This window comes from Phymastichus coffea, unplaced genomic scaffold (assembly GCF_024137745.1).
Source record: "Phymastichus coffea isolate CEN01 unplaced genomic scaffold, Cenicafe_Pcof_1.1 PCOF00049, whole genome shotgun sequence".
In the NCBI taxonomy this organism is placed as follows: Eukaryota; Metazoa; Arthropoda; class Insecta; order Hymenoptera; family Eulophidae; genus Phymastichus; species Phymastichus coffea.
Window position 1 is genome coordinate 1,420,387 of NW_026706860.1, and position 18,173 is coordinate 1,438,559.

Consider the following 18,173-nt stretch of genomic DNA (forward strand, 5'->3'; position numbering starts at 1 on the left):
ACCCTACCTTTTGGAATAAGAACGCCTCTCCTCCTTCCACCGATCGCTGAACGTTCCTGTCGTCAAGCACGTATTGTACAAGTCGAGAAGTATCTCCGGCCGTAGACGAGCCACGAGCCGGAGGATGTCGGATGGTACTCCATCCGGTCCCGGTGCCTTACCCGTCTTCATCGCATTCGTTGCTCTGATGAGCTCCTCAGCGGCAAAAGCGGGGGGCATTTGTGCGTCCACATCATCCATCATGTTTGTTCTAATCGGGTGCGTCGAAAACAAACCGTCAACAATCCGTCCTGCTGTTTCGGCATCTTTAAGTTCCGGTGAGACTCGGGCCCCTAGTTTCCCGGTCACAATCTTGTAGCCGGTTCCCCAGGGATCCTCGTTCACCTCCTCGCAGAGCTTCCTCCAGCATCGCGTCTTGCTGTCCCGTATTGCTTTCGTCAGCGTCTTCCGTGCTGTTTTGTATATGGCTTGGAGGTTTTCCTTGTCATTCGTCGCCGATTTGCCAGGCATATCTTGCGTAGCTTGGCTATTTCGTCCGTCCACCAGTATTATGGCCGTCTTTTTTGTATCTGTCGTCGTTTCGTCATTGTGCTGGTGCACAAGTTGTTTATTAATTTCGCCGTCTCGTCTGTCAGTCTTTCCGTTCTTCGCCAGCCCGTTAGCTCAGGAGGAATCTTTGACCCCGGATCTGATGCCGCCATCAACTCCTCCGAAAATTTTTGTCGGTCAAGTTTGTTAAGGTTCCACCGCGGGGGTTAGTGTATTCTCGTTTGTCTCGTTTCTGTCCGTCCCGCCACTTCGAAGACGATGTATTGATGGTCGCTGGCTGTATAGTCCTCGACCACCCGCCACCCCCTCAGCCGTGGCAGGATTCTGTCCGACATCATCGTCACGTCAGGGATGGAGTCTCCAATCCCTGGTCGTCTGTACGTCGACGTGTGTCCCGTATTTACTACTACTAGGTCCAACCTTGCGGCCATTTCCAGCAGCAGTCGTCCACGTTGGTTCGTTTCGTTCATTCCCCACTCGATCGCCCTCGCATTAAGATCCCCCGCAACGATGACATCTCCGGGCAGGTCCCTGATCTCGTCTTCTAACAGCGTTGCCTTCCTTTCAAACTCCGCCGCGGTGCAGTTGGGTGTCAGATAGACGCTGACATAAGTGACAGCGCCGACTGTAGCCCAGAGGTAGTCGTCCCCGACTCCGCGGTTGGAGACTCTAAATTGAGCGGCGCCCCTTACCCAGATAGCAGTGGTCTCTGTCTTGTTTGTAATGTATGTCCGGGACGTTCTTTTCCTGTATGGTTCACACAGGATCAAAATATCCGCGTCATGTTCGTCGGCTATCTACGGTAGGAGCACATCTGCAGTACTACTTCTGTTCAGGTTTCCTTGTACTACTCTGTCCGTCTTCAGGGACGCCTCCTGCACTCCTCCAGCGCGGCCCGGAACACGGCACACCTGCCGTTTCCGGCGAGGTGGGCGACGCTTCCATGCCCGGCCTCGGAGCACAGTGGGCAGACCGGTTCTCCTTTGCATTCCGTGGCGTAATGTCCGGATGCGCCGCATTTGCGGCAGCATTTCGTCCTGTCCTTGCCTGTGCATTCAGCTTTTACATGGCCGAAGCCCAGGCATCTGAAACATTTTGTCACCGTCAGTCGTTTCCGAACGCGGCAATGCACTCAGCCAATTCCGATCCGACCACGCCGAAGCAATGCATCGGCTTCCCGCGATTCTAATTCGCAGACCGCCATATACTGCTCAGCGCGGTTTGGACCGAAAATGTGGACTCGATAGTCCGTGTATCGTCCCGTCTCTCGTCTGAGCGCGTCCGTCACGTCTTTCGGAGTCTTAACGCAGTCCAGATTCATGATCTCCAATTGGACCTTGGAGGTCACGGCCCTGACACTGCCCGCTTCCCCGATCGTGTCTTGGATCTGTCGTCCAAACATCTCACGTCCGTCCGGCTTGTCTGCGTCTACCTGTAGCTTCAGAAGACATAAGCCGTTCTTCGTCTTCCTCAGGGTTGTCACCTGCACGTGGCTCTCCTTCGGGTCGATCGTCGTCCGTATTTTCCGTACTATGTCAGAGTACGTCGCGTCCGTGCCCGGCCTGATCAGGACAGCCAGACCCCTTTTCCGGTGGGCCTGTCCCCCTCTGTCAGGCCGATTCTTTACGTCCGTTTTCTTTTTTGTCTTGTCTGATCGTTTTCGTGTTACCGTCTGCCAGTCCTTGGTCGGTTCGATCGTCGGTGGCCTCTTTTGTGAGGGCTCCGGCGTGGTTCCAACCGGCGAACGTTTTCGTTTCGTCCGTGGCGTTTCTTCGTTATTCACCGCTGTCCTGTCTGTATTGTTGTTGTCTTGGAAACATCTTTCCGAAACTGTGTCCGATCGCTTGTGCAGCGCGATGTCCACAGTCTCAAGAATTGTCTGAATTCCCGTCTTCACGGTCATGTTCATGTTCTTTTGTATGTTTGCTGCCTTGGCCATTTTCGTCGCCGTCTCTTGTATGAGCCGCAGCAGTTCCGTCACGTCTCGTGTATCATTTGTTATTGTCGGTGTTCGTCCTGTCGTTGGTTCTTGGCTGTCAGCGGCAGAGGCGTAGCTCACCCCGCTGCCGCCGCTTGACACACTGTCCGTCCTCTGTCGTCTCGGTAAGTTCAGTAGGTTCGTGTCGTTTTTTCGTGTCTTTCTCCCCATTCCCGTGCACAAAGTATGGCCCTCAAAATCCGTGCCGCTGCCCGTGGCCACCGGAGCTTTCACCCGATCGGAACCCGGGGTAGATTCCTCCTGAGAAGGAGTTACCACTTGAGGTACATTAGTGTTTTCATTGTGCATTATTCATATTTATTGTTTTGTCTCGTTGTGCTGAAGGTCCCTCGTGGTCACGACTCCACGAACCGCGCTGGGACAACGCACGGCCCTTGAGGCCCCCCCCTGTATGTTTACCCTGTATGTTCAGTGTTCCCCCCTGTGGTGTGTGTGTGTATGTAAGTGCCCATAGGCAAAACCGGGCTTCGTTCACGGGGAGAGCCCATTTAGAGAGATCCCCTTCACTCGCTTTCGGGCGGCTCCGTTTATAGGAGTCCCCTACCATTCGCTTTTCGGTAAGACCCGTTTATAGGGTCGCCGAGCATTCACTTCCCCGTTTTGCCAGAAGACGTGTGTGTGTGAGTGTTTGCGTAGTGTGTGTGTGTATGTGTATAAGTGATTAATGGTTGGACATATCGGCAGAATACCATTATCTTTTGCGTCATTTGTAAGACATATCTTCCTCTTGGCCGTGTCCGTTATGGCGTTGCTACTCAGAGCATTGACGCGACGGACAACGTTTCCACCGGGCACGTCGTGGACGTTGGTAGCTAGCATTTGCCCAGTGAGGTGTTACCACTCACTGGACCAGCCCGGCATTATTATTATTAATATTATTATTATTATTATTATTATTAACCCAGTTTTATTATTGCCCCAGTGGGATAGGGGGGGGGGGATTGACCGCACCCCACACATAATACCTTACCTAAACGTTGAATTTCCCGCTTTTTCCGAATCCATGATAAAAAATGGCGGTTATAAAAAAAATCACTAGATTATTTTGTTATTGGGGTTATTGGGGTTGGTTTATTGAGTTATTTGAGTTTTTGGGTTATTAAAATTAACCTTACTTTTGCCCGATCATCCCTGTGCATAGATGAAGATAATAATATATTTGACCCTTACACGACCTTACGCGGGAGGGGGGGGGGGTTCACCGCACCCCATACATAATACCTTATCTAAACGTAGAATTTCTCGCTCTCTCCGAATCCGGGATCAAAATTATAGGTTCCTATTCAAAAAATAAATTTGACCTCCAAATGACCTCGAAAATAAATCTCAAGGTCAAATGCGATTTCTGGAAAAGGTGTCCCTCATTGTCCCAACCAACTTTTGTCTGAACAATTTTTTTGTAGAATACCAACCGTAGAAAATTTCGGGGTGGTTCCCTTAAAATGCGTCACCCTTATTATATGAATATTTATTTAAGGTTAAATACAAAAGAATGTTTACAAAGTTTTAGATTGTTGATTATTGCAGCAATTCTAATCGCTTTATCCGAATACACCTGATGAACTTCTGTAGCTTTTGTTCGCATGCGCATTTGGTGCATGGGGCGTTTGGGATCATATAATGCTCAGTCCGGATGCACTCCGCTTCTATGGCCAGACTTTCCTCCGGGAGAGCGTACCTGATTGCCGGTCCGTATCTGTGGCATCGCTTCCAATGGGTAGTGTCTTCACTACAGATTCTGCAAGGGTTTGGTGGAGGTCTCCCAAAACAGTCTCCACCAAAGTGCTCCTCCATCAGCAATCGCATGTGGAGATGGCCAAACGTTATTTCTTCGTCCATGTATCGGAGAACTTGGTAAGAGTCTAATTGGTCATCCCCATCGTTCATAATCGCGTGCTGCATTTGTTCCTGTGCTTGACGGCACAGCTCTCTTTGTACCCGTATATCCTGTTCCTTATTAGCACGAACTTGGAGTCGCGGCGTTGCACTACGGCGAGGCCTCTTAGGGTGGCTCGCCGATACCACAATTGCCGCTGCCACAAATGCGATTAAAACACTCACAAACACAATTTTTGACTGGTTTTTGTTTAAATTTTCGTTTTGAATTTAAAAGAAGTCGATTCTGTTTTTTTGAGATCAGTAGTATTTTTGGAATAATAAAATTATCAAATTCAAGCTTATCACTGGCGCCCGGATAAACGCAACCGTTTACCAATGCGTTACAGTGTTAGAAGATACGTAATATCCCTGAGCCATTGAAATGAATCGGTGCAATAACATTGTCGTATTCGCAGGATACTTTATTGCTACTAAGTGTAAAGTATCAAAATATATTGCTCAGTAAGGTTTGAATAAGAAAGTATGGTCGTTTTAAATGTACTTCACTTTTGCAGTTTTTAAATGATTCATAATTGGGCATTTGTTCTAATGTTGTTTGTTATCTCTATTTTTTCACTACGCAATGGTATAACTATATGAAATTTATTTCCTGCTTTGATTAGTTTGGATACTGCTATAGTTAATTTATTTATGTTAGGTAGCTTGTTTTGTTTCTGTAAGTTGAGTGCACCTTCGTGTAATGGTTTCCCAAGTACGTCAGTAAAGTATAGATAGTTATCCTTTCTCATGAATAGCGCATCTCGGCAATATATAAAGTTTTAATTAGGGAGGGTTCCTTGTCGTGTAAGTTGGCTACTTTTGGAGTCGGAGTCTTAGTCCATTACGTCAGTCAGTAGCTCTGAATTTTTTATGTTTCCTGTTGAGGCTGTGTCTGTTTTCATGTCTGAAATGCAAGTGGGGCTTTTATTCGTTTTGGGCATATTCGTTAGTGCATCAATGTTATTTTCCTCTTTTTTTTGATTGAGTTCTCATACGTTTCCTCTTCGGTTGACGTTAATTGCTTAGCACATATATCAGTATTTTTATTAGGGTCGGCTTTCTAGCTTTCAGGAGGCGGTCCGATCTCGTTCGCTATTTTATTTTATTTTATTTTTTTTTTTGACGCGGCAGGAGGGATTTAATGGCCTCTCGATATTTCTCACTTGGTTGTGCGCCTCTAGTCCAACGCGTAGTCATGGCGAATATATTTTTATGTTTCTGGCTTACTTTCGGGGCGTGTCGAATCGATCGTTAAAATTTTAGGATTGTGTTTGGTGAGCTATAGTTACTTGTTTAACTGTTCTTTTTCTTGTGCCGGATTTCTTGATAAAGCATCTACGTTTACGTTTGATGATCCTTTTTTATATCTGACCTCGAAGTTATAATTTTGTAATAGTAGTCGTTGGTATGAGGTTTGAGAGCCTGGGTCGTTTAGGGAATATAGGTTTACCAACGGTCTATTATCTGTGATTATAACGAATTTTCATCGGTATAAGTATGGTCTGAATTGTGAAATGCTTCATACTATTACTAAGAGTTCCAGCAGTATTGTCGGATAGTTACTTTTAGCCGGTGTTAGTGTGTGTAATATGTAAGCTACAGGATGCTGGTGATTATCGCCATCGAGCTGAGGCAGAGATCCGGCGATACTGATTTTAGATTCGCCAGTAGTGAAAAAAACAATTTTTTGGAAATCCGAGTGTTTAAACATAGGCGGTTCACATAGCTTTTCTTTCAAAATTTCAAGAGCCTTTTTTTGCTTTTCTCCGCAGACGAATGGTTGCCCTTTCTTCAATAGATTGGTTATAGTAGCCTGCTAGACCAAGCCAATTTTAAAGTTTTTTGGTTTGCGCGGTGTAGGAAATTCTTTGACGGCACGTAATTTAATATTACAAGGGCGTATGCCGTATTTGGAGATAATGTGATCAAGGTATTCAATTTCTAATCTCAAAATCTTACATTTTTTTTGCTTGTAACACGAGATTAATTTCACATAAACGTTCCATTAATTTCGTTATAGTTTTGCAATGTTCGTCAAAAGTTTCAGAGTAGATGCATATGTTGTCGTAAAAAGCTACCACATTTTTAGAAAGACTGGCGCGCTGGTTTTTAGCCCAAATGGTGTACGACAGAATTGACAGAATTGATATAGTCCCGATTCGCATTGAAATGTTGTTTTGTGTCTATATTCTTTTTAATATATATTTTATGGTATGATGAATACATATCGAATGATGAAAATAGTTGAGCTCCTGCCATTCGTTCAAATAGTTTGACAGCTAGTGGTACTGGGAAATTATAATCTGAAATTATTTTATTAAACACGCGGTAGTTAAATATTATACGTGGGGGCTGTTATTTGCCGTATTCGGTTTTTTTTTTTTTTTGGCACGTAGAAGATTATTAAAAATTTATTAAAATATTATTATTAAATTATATTATTAAATTATTAAATTATATTATTTAATTATATTAAAACGATTATATATATGATGATGATGTTTTCTATGCGTTTCCGCCATTCATGCTGAATATTATCGAGTTTAGTGAGAGGCAATAGGTGTTCTAATCTTTCGTTTTTATTTTCTACCGTGTTTGTTGCTCATATAATGGCTGATTTTGTATGCGCGGGGAAAATTCGCGATTTGCCGCTGAGCAGTACGCGCGCTGTTATCAGAGCCTTTAGAGCATTACTAACCACGTGTGTTTGTTATAAACTCTCTTTTGGATCTATAATTGTTTGCAGATTTTTACGAAGCAATTCCCTTAAATATATTTGATCTGTTCCTAAATCTTTTGACGAGTTTGTGATAAACTGATTGATCTGTTTAATTAATTCTCGTAATTATGATTTATCCGACTTATCTGATATTTTTGATATTTCTGGCTTAATTGATTTTTCTGATATTTCTAATATTTCTGATTTATTTAATTTTCTATCTGATTTTACTGATTGTTTAACCCTTAACTTTCACACCTCATTTTGGCCACGTAACTGTTCGGTGGGATAAATTTACCCCAGCCCGAAAAACATCGAATAAATCAGAGAATTTTAGATATTTTGCTATGAAAATTTTTTCTAGTATATTTCAAACCTTTTACTACAAAAAAATATTCAGGTTAACAATTCTTAATGTTACATACACTAAAAAAAATTGTTGAAAAAAAAATAAATAAATAAATAAATAAATTTTATTTATTGTTAAAAATGGTCTGGGGTAAATCTACCCCACATAGTAGTTAAGGGTTAATAATTTCAGATAATTTTTTCAGAGCTTCTAATAGGCCTGATTTATCATTGTAAATTTGTTTTAGGCGACAGAGGACTCATTTTTATCGATTTTTTGGGAGCACATATTGATTTTTCCGAGTCTTTGTAATAATCATTCTCGGATACTTTCTTTAGAAAGTAATAATCAGATTTTGCTTTTGTACTTTCCCTCAAGGCACTATGTTGCCGTTTTGAGTTCAAGGTGTGAAGCAGTTTTTCAACTTTTACTGCTTTCCACACGGCGAGGGTTTTTCGGATTACCGTTTATTTTGTGTGCCTTGTGAGGTAGTGCAAGCACTTAAAATTTTTTGTCGCTTCGTATTTTTTTCTGTGCTTCTTGTTCATATTCTGGCTCTGCTATTGTCGAGGTTGAATTTTTTTTACTCGTGCCTATGGTGTTTGGTATTTCTTTTTGTTCTATAGTGGTCTTTTTGTGTTGTGCTATTGCTTTTTGTGTGGCGGGTATAGTTCGCACATGATACGGCTGCTGAAAGGCATTGAATTTTGTTTCAAAGTTGAAGAAACAGTTATTAGTTCTTATATGTTTTTTTGAATAGTCGATTTGGGCTTTGTATATTCTAAGTATATCTTATCCAATTGTGCCATCTTCCTGAATAGGAAAGCTATCAGTTACTACACTTCTCGCATAAACTAAAGGAATAAAAAAAATGTCTAATTTTTTTGGCAATTTTCAACAGGCTGTATTTCAGTAAAAGTTGTCGTACAGCAAATAAAAAAATATAACTTTTGAAGCTTGAAGACTCTAGATTTCCAATTTTTTGGTTACAAATTTTTCAGAGCATCTGTAGCCATACAATTCTTGAATAAAGCATAAAAAAAAATATTCCAAAATTTTTACCTTGTTATTTTACTCTACGGGCATGAAAAAATTTTTTTGAGCTAGACCAATGCATAGGTTGCAGCCTGTTCATTCAGCTTCAATTTGCTTCAATATGCGAGAGTCAGATACGACCATTTGTCTTTGAGATATCGAATTATTCATTAAATTTACTAACATGTCCAGAACATAAGGTGCATTCAGTAACCATGTAAAGCTTTTCTTCTTAAAACATTATTATTTTAGTAAAAATAAAAATAAATTCAACTATATATTTCTATAGAAGATTCTTTTGATAGTTTAATTTAATTCATCATCAATGAAATTACATTAATTCTTAGATGTGTAGTATATTCATAATTGTAATATAATAATATAAATTATTAAATTATATTTATATTTGACGTTTAAATATGTGTAACAGTGGCGAAGCCCTACATAAAAACCGTAATTGCGACTCTTACTGCTGGTACTATAAACTTTGGTTCTGGCTCGGCAACCGATGGTGTGTACAATGTGCAAGTTCAATGCGCGCGCACCCGCGCACTTCACCGGTTACCCACACGCACCGGTGCCGGGTATCCTTCGGGACACGGCTAGGCGCGACCCAGTCTCACACTCAAATACTCGTCCGCGCACCGGGCGTGTCTCCGAAAACGAAAAGACGTCGAAGAGGTCGCGGGGCCAACTCCGGAAATACCGTGACCTTCGGTTTGATCTGCGCGAGCGACTTCCTCTGCTTACAGCCTAGCAGAGACTCTCCCGAATTTTCCGAGATCTCTCTCTCTCTCTCTCTCTCTCTCTCAGCACCTCGTAAACCAAAATCCAAGCATGAGTGTGTATACCACACGCACACACTATCAGCTTGGCGCGGCGCACGGACATTTGCGAGAGCCAGACGGACGAAATCGGCCTAGCCGAAATTCTCCGTTACAAAGTTAACTTATTTTTTATATTCATCTAGAATGTTTTTGGTATTCTATTCTCAATAATAATTAAATTTTTAAAGTTATATTGTAATATATGGCCTTTAAGGGGGAAATTGGATCATTTAGATAATTATTTTGAGTGCTTTGAAAGGTATAATTATTTCATACCTAATAAAAATAATAATCAACAATATCAATTCATAAAATTTTAAAATAATATAGCGATATTATGTTAAATCGCAATTTTTGGCAAAATTATTGTTATTTCTTTATTAACTAACTAAATATTTATTTATTTATGAAATCAATTTACTTTGAATGTTTTAAAAAATTAAGGACCATTTTATGTTTTAGGAATTTTACATAGTAATATTCAAGGATTTGTGAATTCTGAATGAATTGAATATTGAAATGTGGCAGTGAAAGCAAAAAATTTATGTATACATGATAATTAAAAAGCAGCTTAGCAGTATTATTGGAAAAAATAATTATTGAAAGTACCTATATCGTATCTATACCAAAGCTATACTATACATATACTGTACTTATACTGCACCTGTACCATATAACATTACCTATATATTCTTGATAAACTCTTTATACCACAATTTTACTCTAGATACTACAATTTTATTCTATACACTGTGACGGTAAACGTCAAATTAGCGCTGATAATATAACTTAATTGTTGCCTGTGAGGGCAGCACCTGCCGGGGGGACGAAATTCGTAACGAAGGAATTCAGCACGCGAGCAGACGGAACGCGCGCGATTGAAATCGAACTAGTGAAGCTTCGACTATCGTTGAGTCCGCCCACTTTCGCTATCTCTATCGCCGATCCACGAGCCGTCAACATCAACACGCTAGAGCAGCAACAGCCAGTTATCCAAGAACGTAGCCGCCAAGGTGCCATCGAGACATCAGTTCGAGGCTAGGACGAGAGTGTGTGTGACGGTGAGGTGTACGAGAGTATGTGTTGACACCGATAAAAAGTGAAAGGACAATAGCATCCCACATTAATAAGTTTAGCAATAACATCAAGCTGCATGCGCCATGAAAAAAAGCGCTAAATAGAAAGCTGCTTAGTGCGCTCTTTCAAGGTGGTGTGAGCGCCGAACACATAATAAAAATAACTATGTTTAAACTCTGTAACATTTAATATAATTATATATTTCTAAATTTTGTAAAATATTAAATAATATATTATTTGTTGGAAATAAATTGTTGTATACTATTTGTTGAAAATAAATTGTTGAATATATATTATTTATGAAAATAAAAATGTCTATATGCACTCTTACAAAACAAGATGAACAAATGGTTCTTGATCAATCAGCAAATGTTACAGATTTTCACATTGACAAATTTCATAATTTGTTACAATTTTATTCCACTTCAAGCCTAAGACAACTCTATATACATCTTTATTTGTTACAAATCCTCAATGTACATAATTCGACCCATTCACTAAACATCTATCTCATTTACAGATATTACATAGTTGTGATAACAATTGTTTTCAAGATATGTGCTAAAACAAATATTGGGTTTGTTTAATCTATGACACGAAACAAATTTTTATTTACGATTCTTTAAATCAACAGCGGTTACATGATAGCCATAAAATATTTCTAAAAAAATTGATCTCTCATTTTGATTATCTGCAAATATCTTTTCCAAAAGTTCAGAATCAAGATAATGCCGTAGATTGTGGCGTTTTTGCTATAGCTTTTGCGACATCCATATGTTTCAAAAAATCTCCAAGTACAATTGTATATGATAAGATACGAATGCGAGAACATCTTTTTACTATGTTTCTATCAAATAAATTAGAGCTTTTTCCCGGACAATTTAAATATAATAAATGATTCTCCACAAAAATTATAGAAATGGTGAACAAAAGAAATACTCCAAGCGTTGCACAAAAGGATTACAGAATATCTGCAAAGTTATCGAATTCATTGTCTAGTGCTTGGGAAATAATTGAAATTGAAAACATGGATAAACGTAGATGTTACGCAATATCTGCTTTGCAAAATTTGTTCCACTGTCCTTCAATTAGAGCACAGTTTTTAAATAGGATAGAGAATAACGTATTGCAAGAAGCTTTTCAGGTTTATGCCTCTGGAAAGCCATATTTATTATTACTTATTTATTTGCCATTATTTATACCTTCTTTTAGCTTATCGGTAAAAAAAGTGAGATCATCTGCTGGATACAAATTTATTTTAAATGAGTCCGTGCAAAAATAAAAACTGCTTGATTTTTTTTAATAAATCTTTTTTATTTTTCAACGTAATCTTCTTTTAGGCTTATATACTTCATCCAATGCTGCTCTAGTTTGTTAATCCCTTTACAAACAATAGGATTTGTCCAAGTCTGTAAAATAGGCATTCGTTTCTGCAATCACCTCCTCGTTTGAATAAAATCTTTTCCCCGCCAGCCATTTTTTCTTATTAGGGAACAAACAGTAGTCCGATGGAGCTAAGTCTGGAGAATAGGGGGGATGTGAAACGAGTTGAAACCCTATCTCTATCAGTTTTGCGGCCACAACTGCTGAGGCGTGAGCTGGCGCATTATCGTGGTGGAAGAGGACTTTTTTGTGGGCCAATCGTGGACGTTTCTCTAGCAACTCGGTTCTCAAACGATCCAATAACGATGAATAATATTCGCCTGTAATGGTTTTACCCTTTTCCAGATAGTCGATGAAGATTATTCCTTGCGAATCCCAAAAGACAGTCGCCATAACCTTCCCGGCCGAAGGAATCGTCTTCGCCATTTTCGGAGCAGATTCCCCCTTGGTAATCCATTGTTTAGATTATTCTTTGGTCTCAGGAGTGTAGTGATGAATCCATGTTTCATCTACAGTGATGAAACGACGCTTAAAGTCTTGCGGATTTTGCTAGAACAGCTGCAAACCATTCTTGCAACACTTCACACGATCTCGTTTTTGGTCAATCGTGAGCAATCGCGGCACCCATCTAGCGGATAGCTTTTTCATGTCCAAATATTGGTGCAAAATATTATGTACCCGTTCGCTCGAGATGCCTACAGTACTAGTAAACTAGTAATCTCACGCACCATCACTCTTCTGTCAGCCATCACCATATCATGGATTTCATCAATAATTTCTGAAGTGGTAACTTCAACAGGGCGTCCAGAACGTTAGGCGTCTTTTGTGCTCATATAGCCACTCCGAAAATTTTGAAACCACTTATAAACCATTCTAATCGAAGGTGCACAATCACCATAATGTTTATCAAGCTTCTGTTTAATCTCCTGAGGCATTTTGCCTTTGAAAAAGTAATGTTTAATCAACACGCAAAATTCTTTTTCATCCATTTTTTTACAACCACTCGATTTCTTTGATTGAAACGAATGTAAAACGCAAAGTAATTGGCCGATCTGGCTGAAACTTGGTATGTGCTCTTTCAAGATATGCCACTAACTGAAAATAACCTTGATACGCACCAGTAGCGCCATCTCTCTGACTTTGCACGGACTTTTCAAACGACCCTCGTATTTAAGGTGGGCAAGTGAGGCGCACTCGCTCATAGCAATTGAGGCGGGAAGGGTGAAGAGGCAAAGAAATGAAATGGTTAATAACTTTATACACACAAAACACATTCGCATTTAAACAAATATAATTTCAATCAATTCAAGGTCACATTATACTTAAATTTCGCAATTACCGCACATTAACACCGCATAATGATAAGCCGCATTACACACACTTTAATCGAATAAACACAACGACGTTCTTAACACCTATTACGAAAAGAACAAATTAACTAACTTATCGCGCTTACTAATCTATACAAAACATGACGCGCGTCGCCCGGCAGATGACCGCCTTAAAGACGAATCGACTTAAGCTATTTAGCTAAAAGAGAAAGTAGCCCGGCGAGGGATCGCCTGGACGATTTCTCTTTGCGCGATTTATTACCCGACCATCATTAGGGCAGGTAGCCGGCATGTGCACGCCTTGTTACCCACCTAATATTAAAATTACGCACAGTGCCGTCGATAAAGAGAGAGAGAATAAATTCGCAAACTTGACCTTTAGTTCTGGAGCGGGAGTCCTGGCTGCGCCCTGCGCACGGTGTAGCAGGTCGTCGCTGGGCAACTCCTGCCGGCTTCCTGGGCAGCGTCCCGGGCAGTTGCAGGGCCAAGTGATCTTCTCTCGGTTTCTTCTCGGCCCTCTGTCCTTGGCTGAACTTCTGTCACCGTTAGCCGTCTACCGTCTTGCTTCGGTCGACTCCGAAAACCTTCTGAGTCTCTACTCGACTTACTACCGTCTGTGTCGCTCGTTTTTCCTCGCGACCTACAGCTTCTTCGTCGATCTTTTCTCTCCCCACTTGACCTACTTATTAGGCGGCGTGCGACCAACGCGCTAATTGGTTCTAAACGCGCGCCTGCCTAATCTTGCGTAGGGCACGCACGCCCCCGACTATTTCTCTTTCTCTCTAATATCTCTATACTCTCTCTGTCGCCAGTGTAGCCGCTTTGGGCCTGCTCGGCCCCGCTCGGCAATCTCCGTCAGCTGAAACAGAGACCATGCATTAGACGCATTCTTAAATGCGCCTAACGCTGGTTACCGTGCCTTGCCGAGAGAGAGGAGAACTTGGGAAAATTCCGACGAGAACAAGCGCAACGCTTGCTCTCGTCACATGGATCTTACTATGACCAATACTGCACCTACAGTATTGTTTCCATAAGATTTTATTTTTGAAGAACTTGTGAGTTCGAATTCACAAATTCGAACATAATTTCTCAAACTGACGACGCAATAAACGTACATGACATAGCTGAATTAAGAAATATAGCAAAGTCATTCAGTGACTCACGCACAAAATTTTATTGCCCAGATGGTGTGATATGTTTAAACGAAGTCAAAATCAAAGAAAAATATGAAAAAGGTATTATTGAATATTCTAATATTGATAGAATTTACTAGAATTTTCATGTTATTCTGTATTGATAGAAGGAATGAAATATTTTTATTTGTATTAGGATAATCATACATACTGTTTCAGTCGTCTTGATTTTGATAACGACGGGCCCGACGAGTACTCTTATAAAGTTTATTCGAACTTTGTTTCCACCATTTAAAACATTTCAACGCATGATGTTGTTAATGTTAAAAACGAAATTGAACGAAAGTACAATCTCTTAGAAATAAGCGACATAAACGATGATGCAAGACGCATAAAACTATTTATGTACCTTACATTTTTTCTACTATTCAAAAGCAACAACATTGATAGTGGGAATATAGGAACCACTACAATAGACAATGTACAGTATATATAACAGTTACTTATTAAATGTATCAATCTACTTGTCTAACGTAGATAAGTGATTTAACGTCGTTCTCTAGTTCATTGCAGATATAAACTAACATATATTTTTTTAGTACACTTATTTGACGTTGTAGCTGTAATAATTATTGTTATTCAAGTATAATATATTTTTTATAAAAAACATAAACAAGTAGCTATGAATTTGATTGTTCTTATGATTACAGCATTATATTTACCAAAATGGTTGGAATGAAATTGTTCATTCGTCTGCAGAAGTGTACCTTACCCGAAAGGTGTAGGGGCTGTGCGTTATTAACCCATTATCGCCGAAAAAGCCAAAGATCTTTACTTTACTTTGCGTTTATCTTTGAAGTACTTAAACATCAAGAATATGTCTAAAAATGACTTACTTTATGTATTTGGGGTCGCTCTACAAGATTCTAAAGTCAAAATGATGATTAGATTTCAAGAAAAAAAATATGGCGAATTTTTTCGAAAAAAGCACTGAAAAATTTGTCGAGAAAAATCTAAAAATCAAATTTTCTATCAAAATAGCATGTTTTTATTCAACAAAAATGAGCACAAGTTTGCACAAACATTTCAAACTTTCGAAATATGACATATAAAAATTAAAAATTCCAAAATGTACGTCTCTAAATGGCGGCGAAGTAGAAATTTCTTTTTTAACTTCAGAAGCGTTTTTCTCGAAAACTAAAGACTTTCGCGAAAAATTTTTAGGAACAAAAAAGTCTTAGAATTGGCCAAGAAATACTTTCAAATTTTTTTAGAATTTTTAGAGATATTTTGGAAAATTGGATTTTCCGGATTTTCCAAAAAGTCGAAAACTGTCTCAAGAATATTTTAAACAAGAATATCTTCGATTCTATTGATTATAGAGTAAAAATAAAAAAATCTAAATTTAACTAGAGGCAAAATACTAATTTTCCATGAGATGCGAAAATTTTTCAAATCATTTTTTCTATTTTTTATACCATTTTTAATTCAGTTTTTTTTATTTCTTCAATCACTTGTATTTTTCAAAATATCGGTAATAGGTGAAAAGTTCTAATATTGATCGAAAGACATTAAAAAAACCTAAATTTATTACTTACGATCTTTTTTGCTACGATGCTTTTTCAAAAAATCACAAGTAATTACCATTAAGGAAAAGTAAAATGTAGACTTACCCATTGTAACGGAGTGGATTAGCTAGTACATACGAGGTTTATTAAAGAACAAACTCCCACGATGCAGAGCTAACCGCTGCTCCGTTAAACACGTATGAGTATACTTGTATATTTTCGTTTGATAATTTCGTTTCGATGTCTTCTTTCCATCCTTTACGTTTGATACTTTCGTTCCGATGTCTTCTTTCCAACCGAGTTGAACTCACCTTAAATCACCTGACTTGTGACACTCAATCTATCTTAGGTGTGAGAGATCTAATGTTTATTCCAACTAATCCCCTGAATGAAATCGGTTTAAAATTTAACCGGTGGTAGATCCGTTAAATTAATAGGAAACGAATAACGTAATGCAGCGAATAAAATTAATATCGTTTATGACTAGAAAATTACAGTCTTTGATGGGCAGAAAGACTAACGCACGCGAATAGGATTCATAATGTTTCACAATAGTACGTGGAGAGAGAGGGAAAGAGAGAATTCAAAATTCTACCGCGAAATCTAACGCTCGGGGTGAATACAAAAATAACAGTCATGATAGACGAAATATTCTCGTGAATATTTTATCGTGCAGAAAAAGAGAGGTGCACCTACCCTGCGGTGGAATTAAGATAAATTAATTAATTAATTAATTAATCAGCCGTAATTATTGAAAAAATTAATTGCTGGTGCTTCTCAGGAATCAGCTGCGCTGCCTCGCTCACGAAGATCAGTGACTGCTGCTGTTTTGCTGCTGCTTTGAACTCTCTCTCTCTCTCTCTCTCTCAGACGTTCGCTCTAGCATCGTGAGTGCTACCGAATCGCGAATGTATCAATTGATCGAATCGACTACCGTTGCACCATTTTAAATGCATCCGTACACTTTCACTTAAATAACTCCTCTGGAACTACAAACATCATAGTTATTACAAAAATTATAGGGTTTAAAGGGAAATATCATATGGTGACCTTGGATTTGTCTTTGAACTCAATCTTCAAAGTGATATGAAGGTCAATTTTTTTTGTATAATAAAGAATTGATTCTAATTAACATTCTAAAATTGTATTAAATCAATTACAATTTTTTGTCTAATAAAAGATGGTAACGTATAAATTTTAATTCCCCAAAAGAAGTAACTTGAAGTTATCCAGAAATAAAGAAAAAATTAAATAATTTTTACGTATAGCATGAACTTATATCATACTATATATAGTATTACGCTTTCTTTGTTTGTGGGGGCCTAATCAACTGCGTATCGCAATGATGACATATGATTAAAAAATAGGAAGTATAATGTGATTCAGACATTTTTAAATGTAGAAAATAAATGAAACTAAGAATATTTTTAATTTGTAACATTAATTGAAAATATTTTTTATGTTCAAGCAGTTTTCAATGCTGACAACTTATTATACCAAATTGATGAATATTAAGCAAGATGTCGTTACAGTTCATGAAAAAATTTCAAAATTGAAGGTAATAAAATATGATTATATTCTAACTTTTAATCTAAAACATACTATTTTATATACATATTGTAACGGTACGATCTGAAAGGTTCCTTTTTTCTTTTTATCTTCGTCTTACTGCGCAATGACAACCCGTCATACTATCGAAAATAAGAAAAATCGTTGTCTAGACTAAGGTGTTACCTCATATGTACGCTTTGTTGTGCTGGAACAACTGACCAAATTCATTATCTTATAAGAAGTGTGATGTTACATCTATACGAAAATTATCTTTTACTAACACACGAGAAATTTATAACCATAAGCTTTTTTAACGTACAAAAGCACTTCTTGAGTCAAATTTGATACGTAGATTCCGAATATAAATTTTTTATGCATATTATTTAATTAATAATCATCAAAACTTGATATACAGCTACAAATTATGATTAATTTTGCAATACATAATTGCAACATTAAGTCGAATGTAGCTAAGCGTAGGTACCAATCTAAGGAAGATAAACAAGAATTTGATGTATTGATAAACAATTATTAAACAAGTTTATCTATAACAAAACATTAATAATTTATTTAAACATTTAAAATTCCGTTATGAAATGACGATCTGAATGTACTTTGGCGTGTATAAGTTTCTGGCAAAAACAATCAGTCAAAGTTCAATCTTTTTTAGCTCCATCTAAAGTGATCGTAGACGATTCCACGAATGCTCATTTTAAAAGCTAAAGCAATATTTTTCATATCTCGCTGGATTTTTTAAATATAAGATTGAATTTT

At 38.6% G+C, this 18,173-nt stretch overlaps 1 protein-coding gene across 5 annotated transcripts in view; it reads left to right on the plus strand.

The window, feature by feature from the left end:
• The window catches only part of LOC131665272 (biogenesis of lysosome-related organelles complex 1 subunit 6-like), a 278,512-nt gene that overhangs the window by 182,424 nt on the left and 77,915 nt on the right, over positions 1-18,173 (plus strand). For 2 of the 5 annotated variants that reach the window (XM_058937056.1, XM_058937059.1), the window contains exon 4: positions 17,317-17,406. In XM_058937056.1, the coding sequence (XP_058793039.1) occupies positions 17,317-17,406 (90 nt within the window). Of the gene's footprint in view, positions 1-9,818; positions 10,588-17,316; positions 17,407-18,173 lie in introns of those variants that run through there. The other 3 variants (XM_058937057.1, XM_058937060.1, XM_058937058.1) reach the window with 2 other exon arrangements.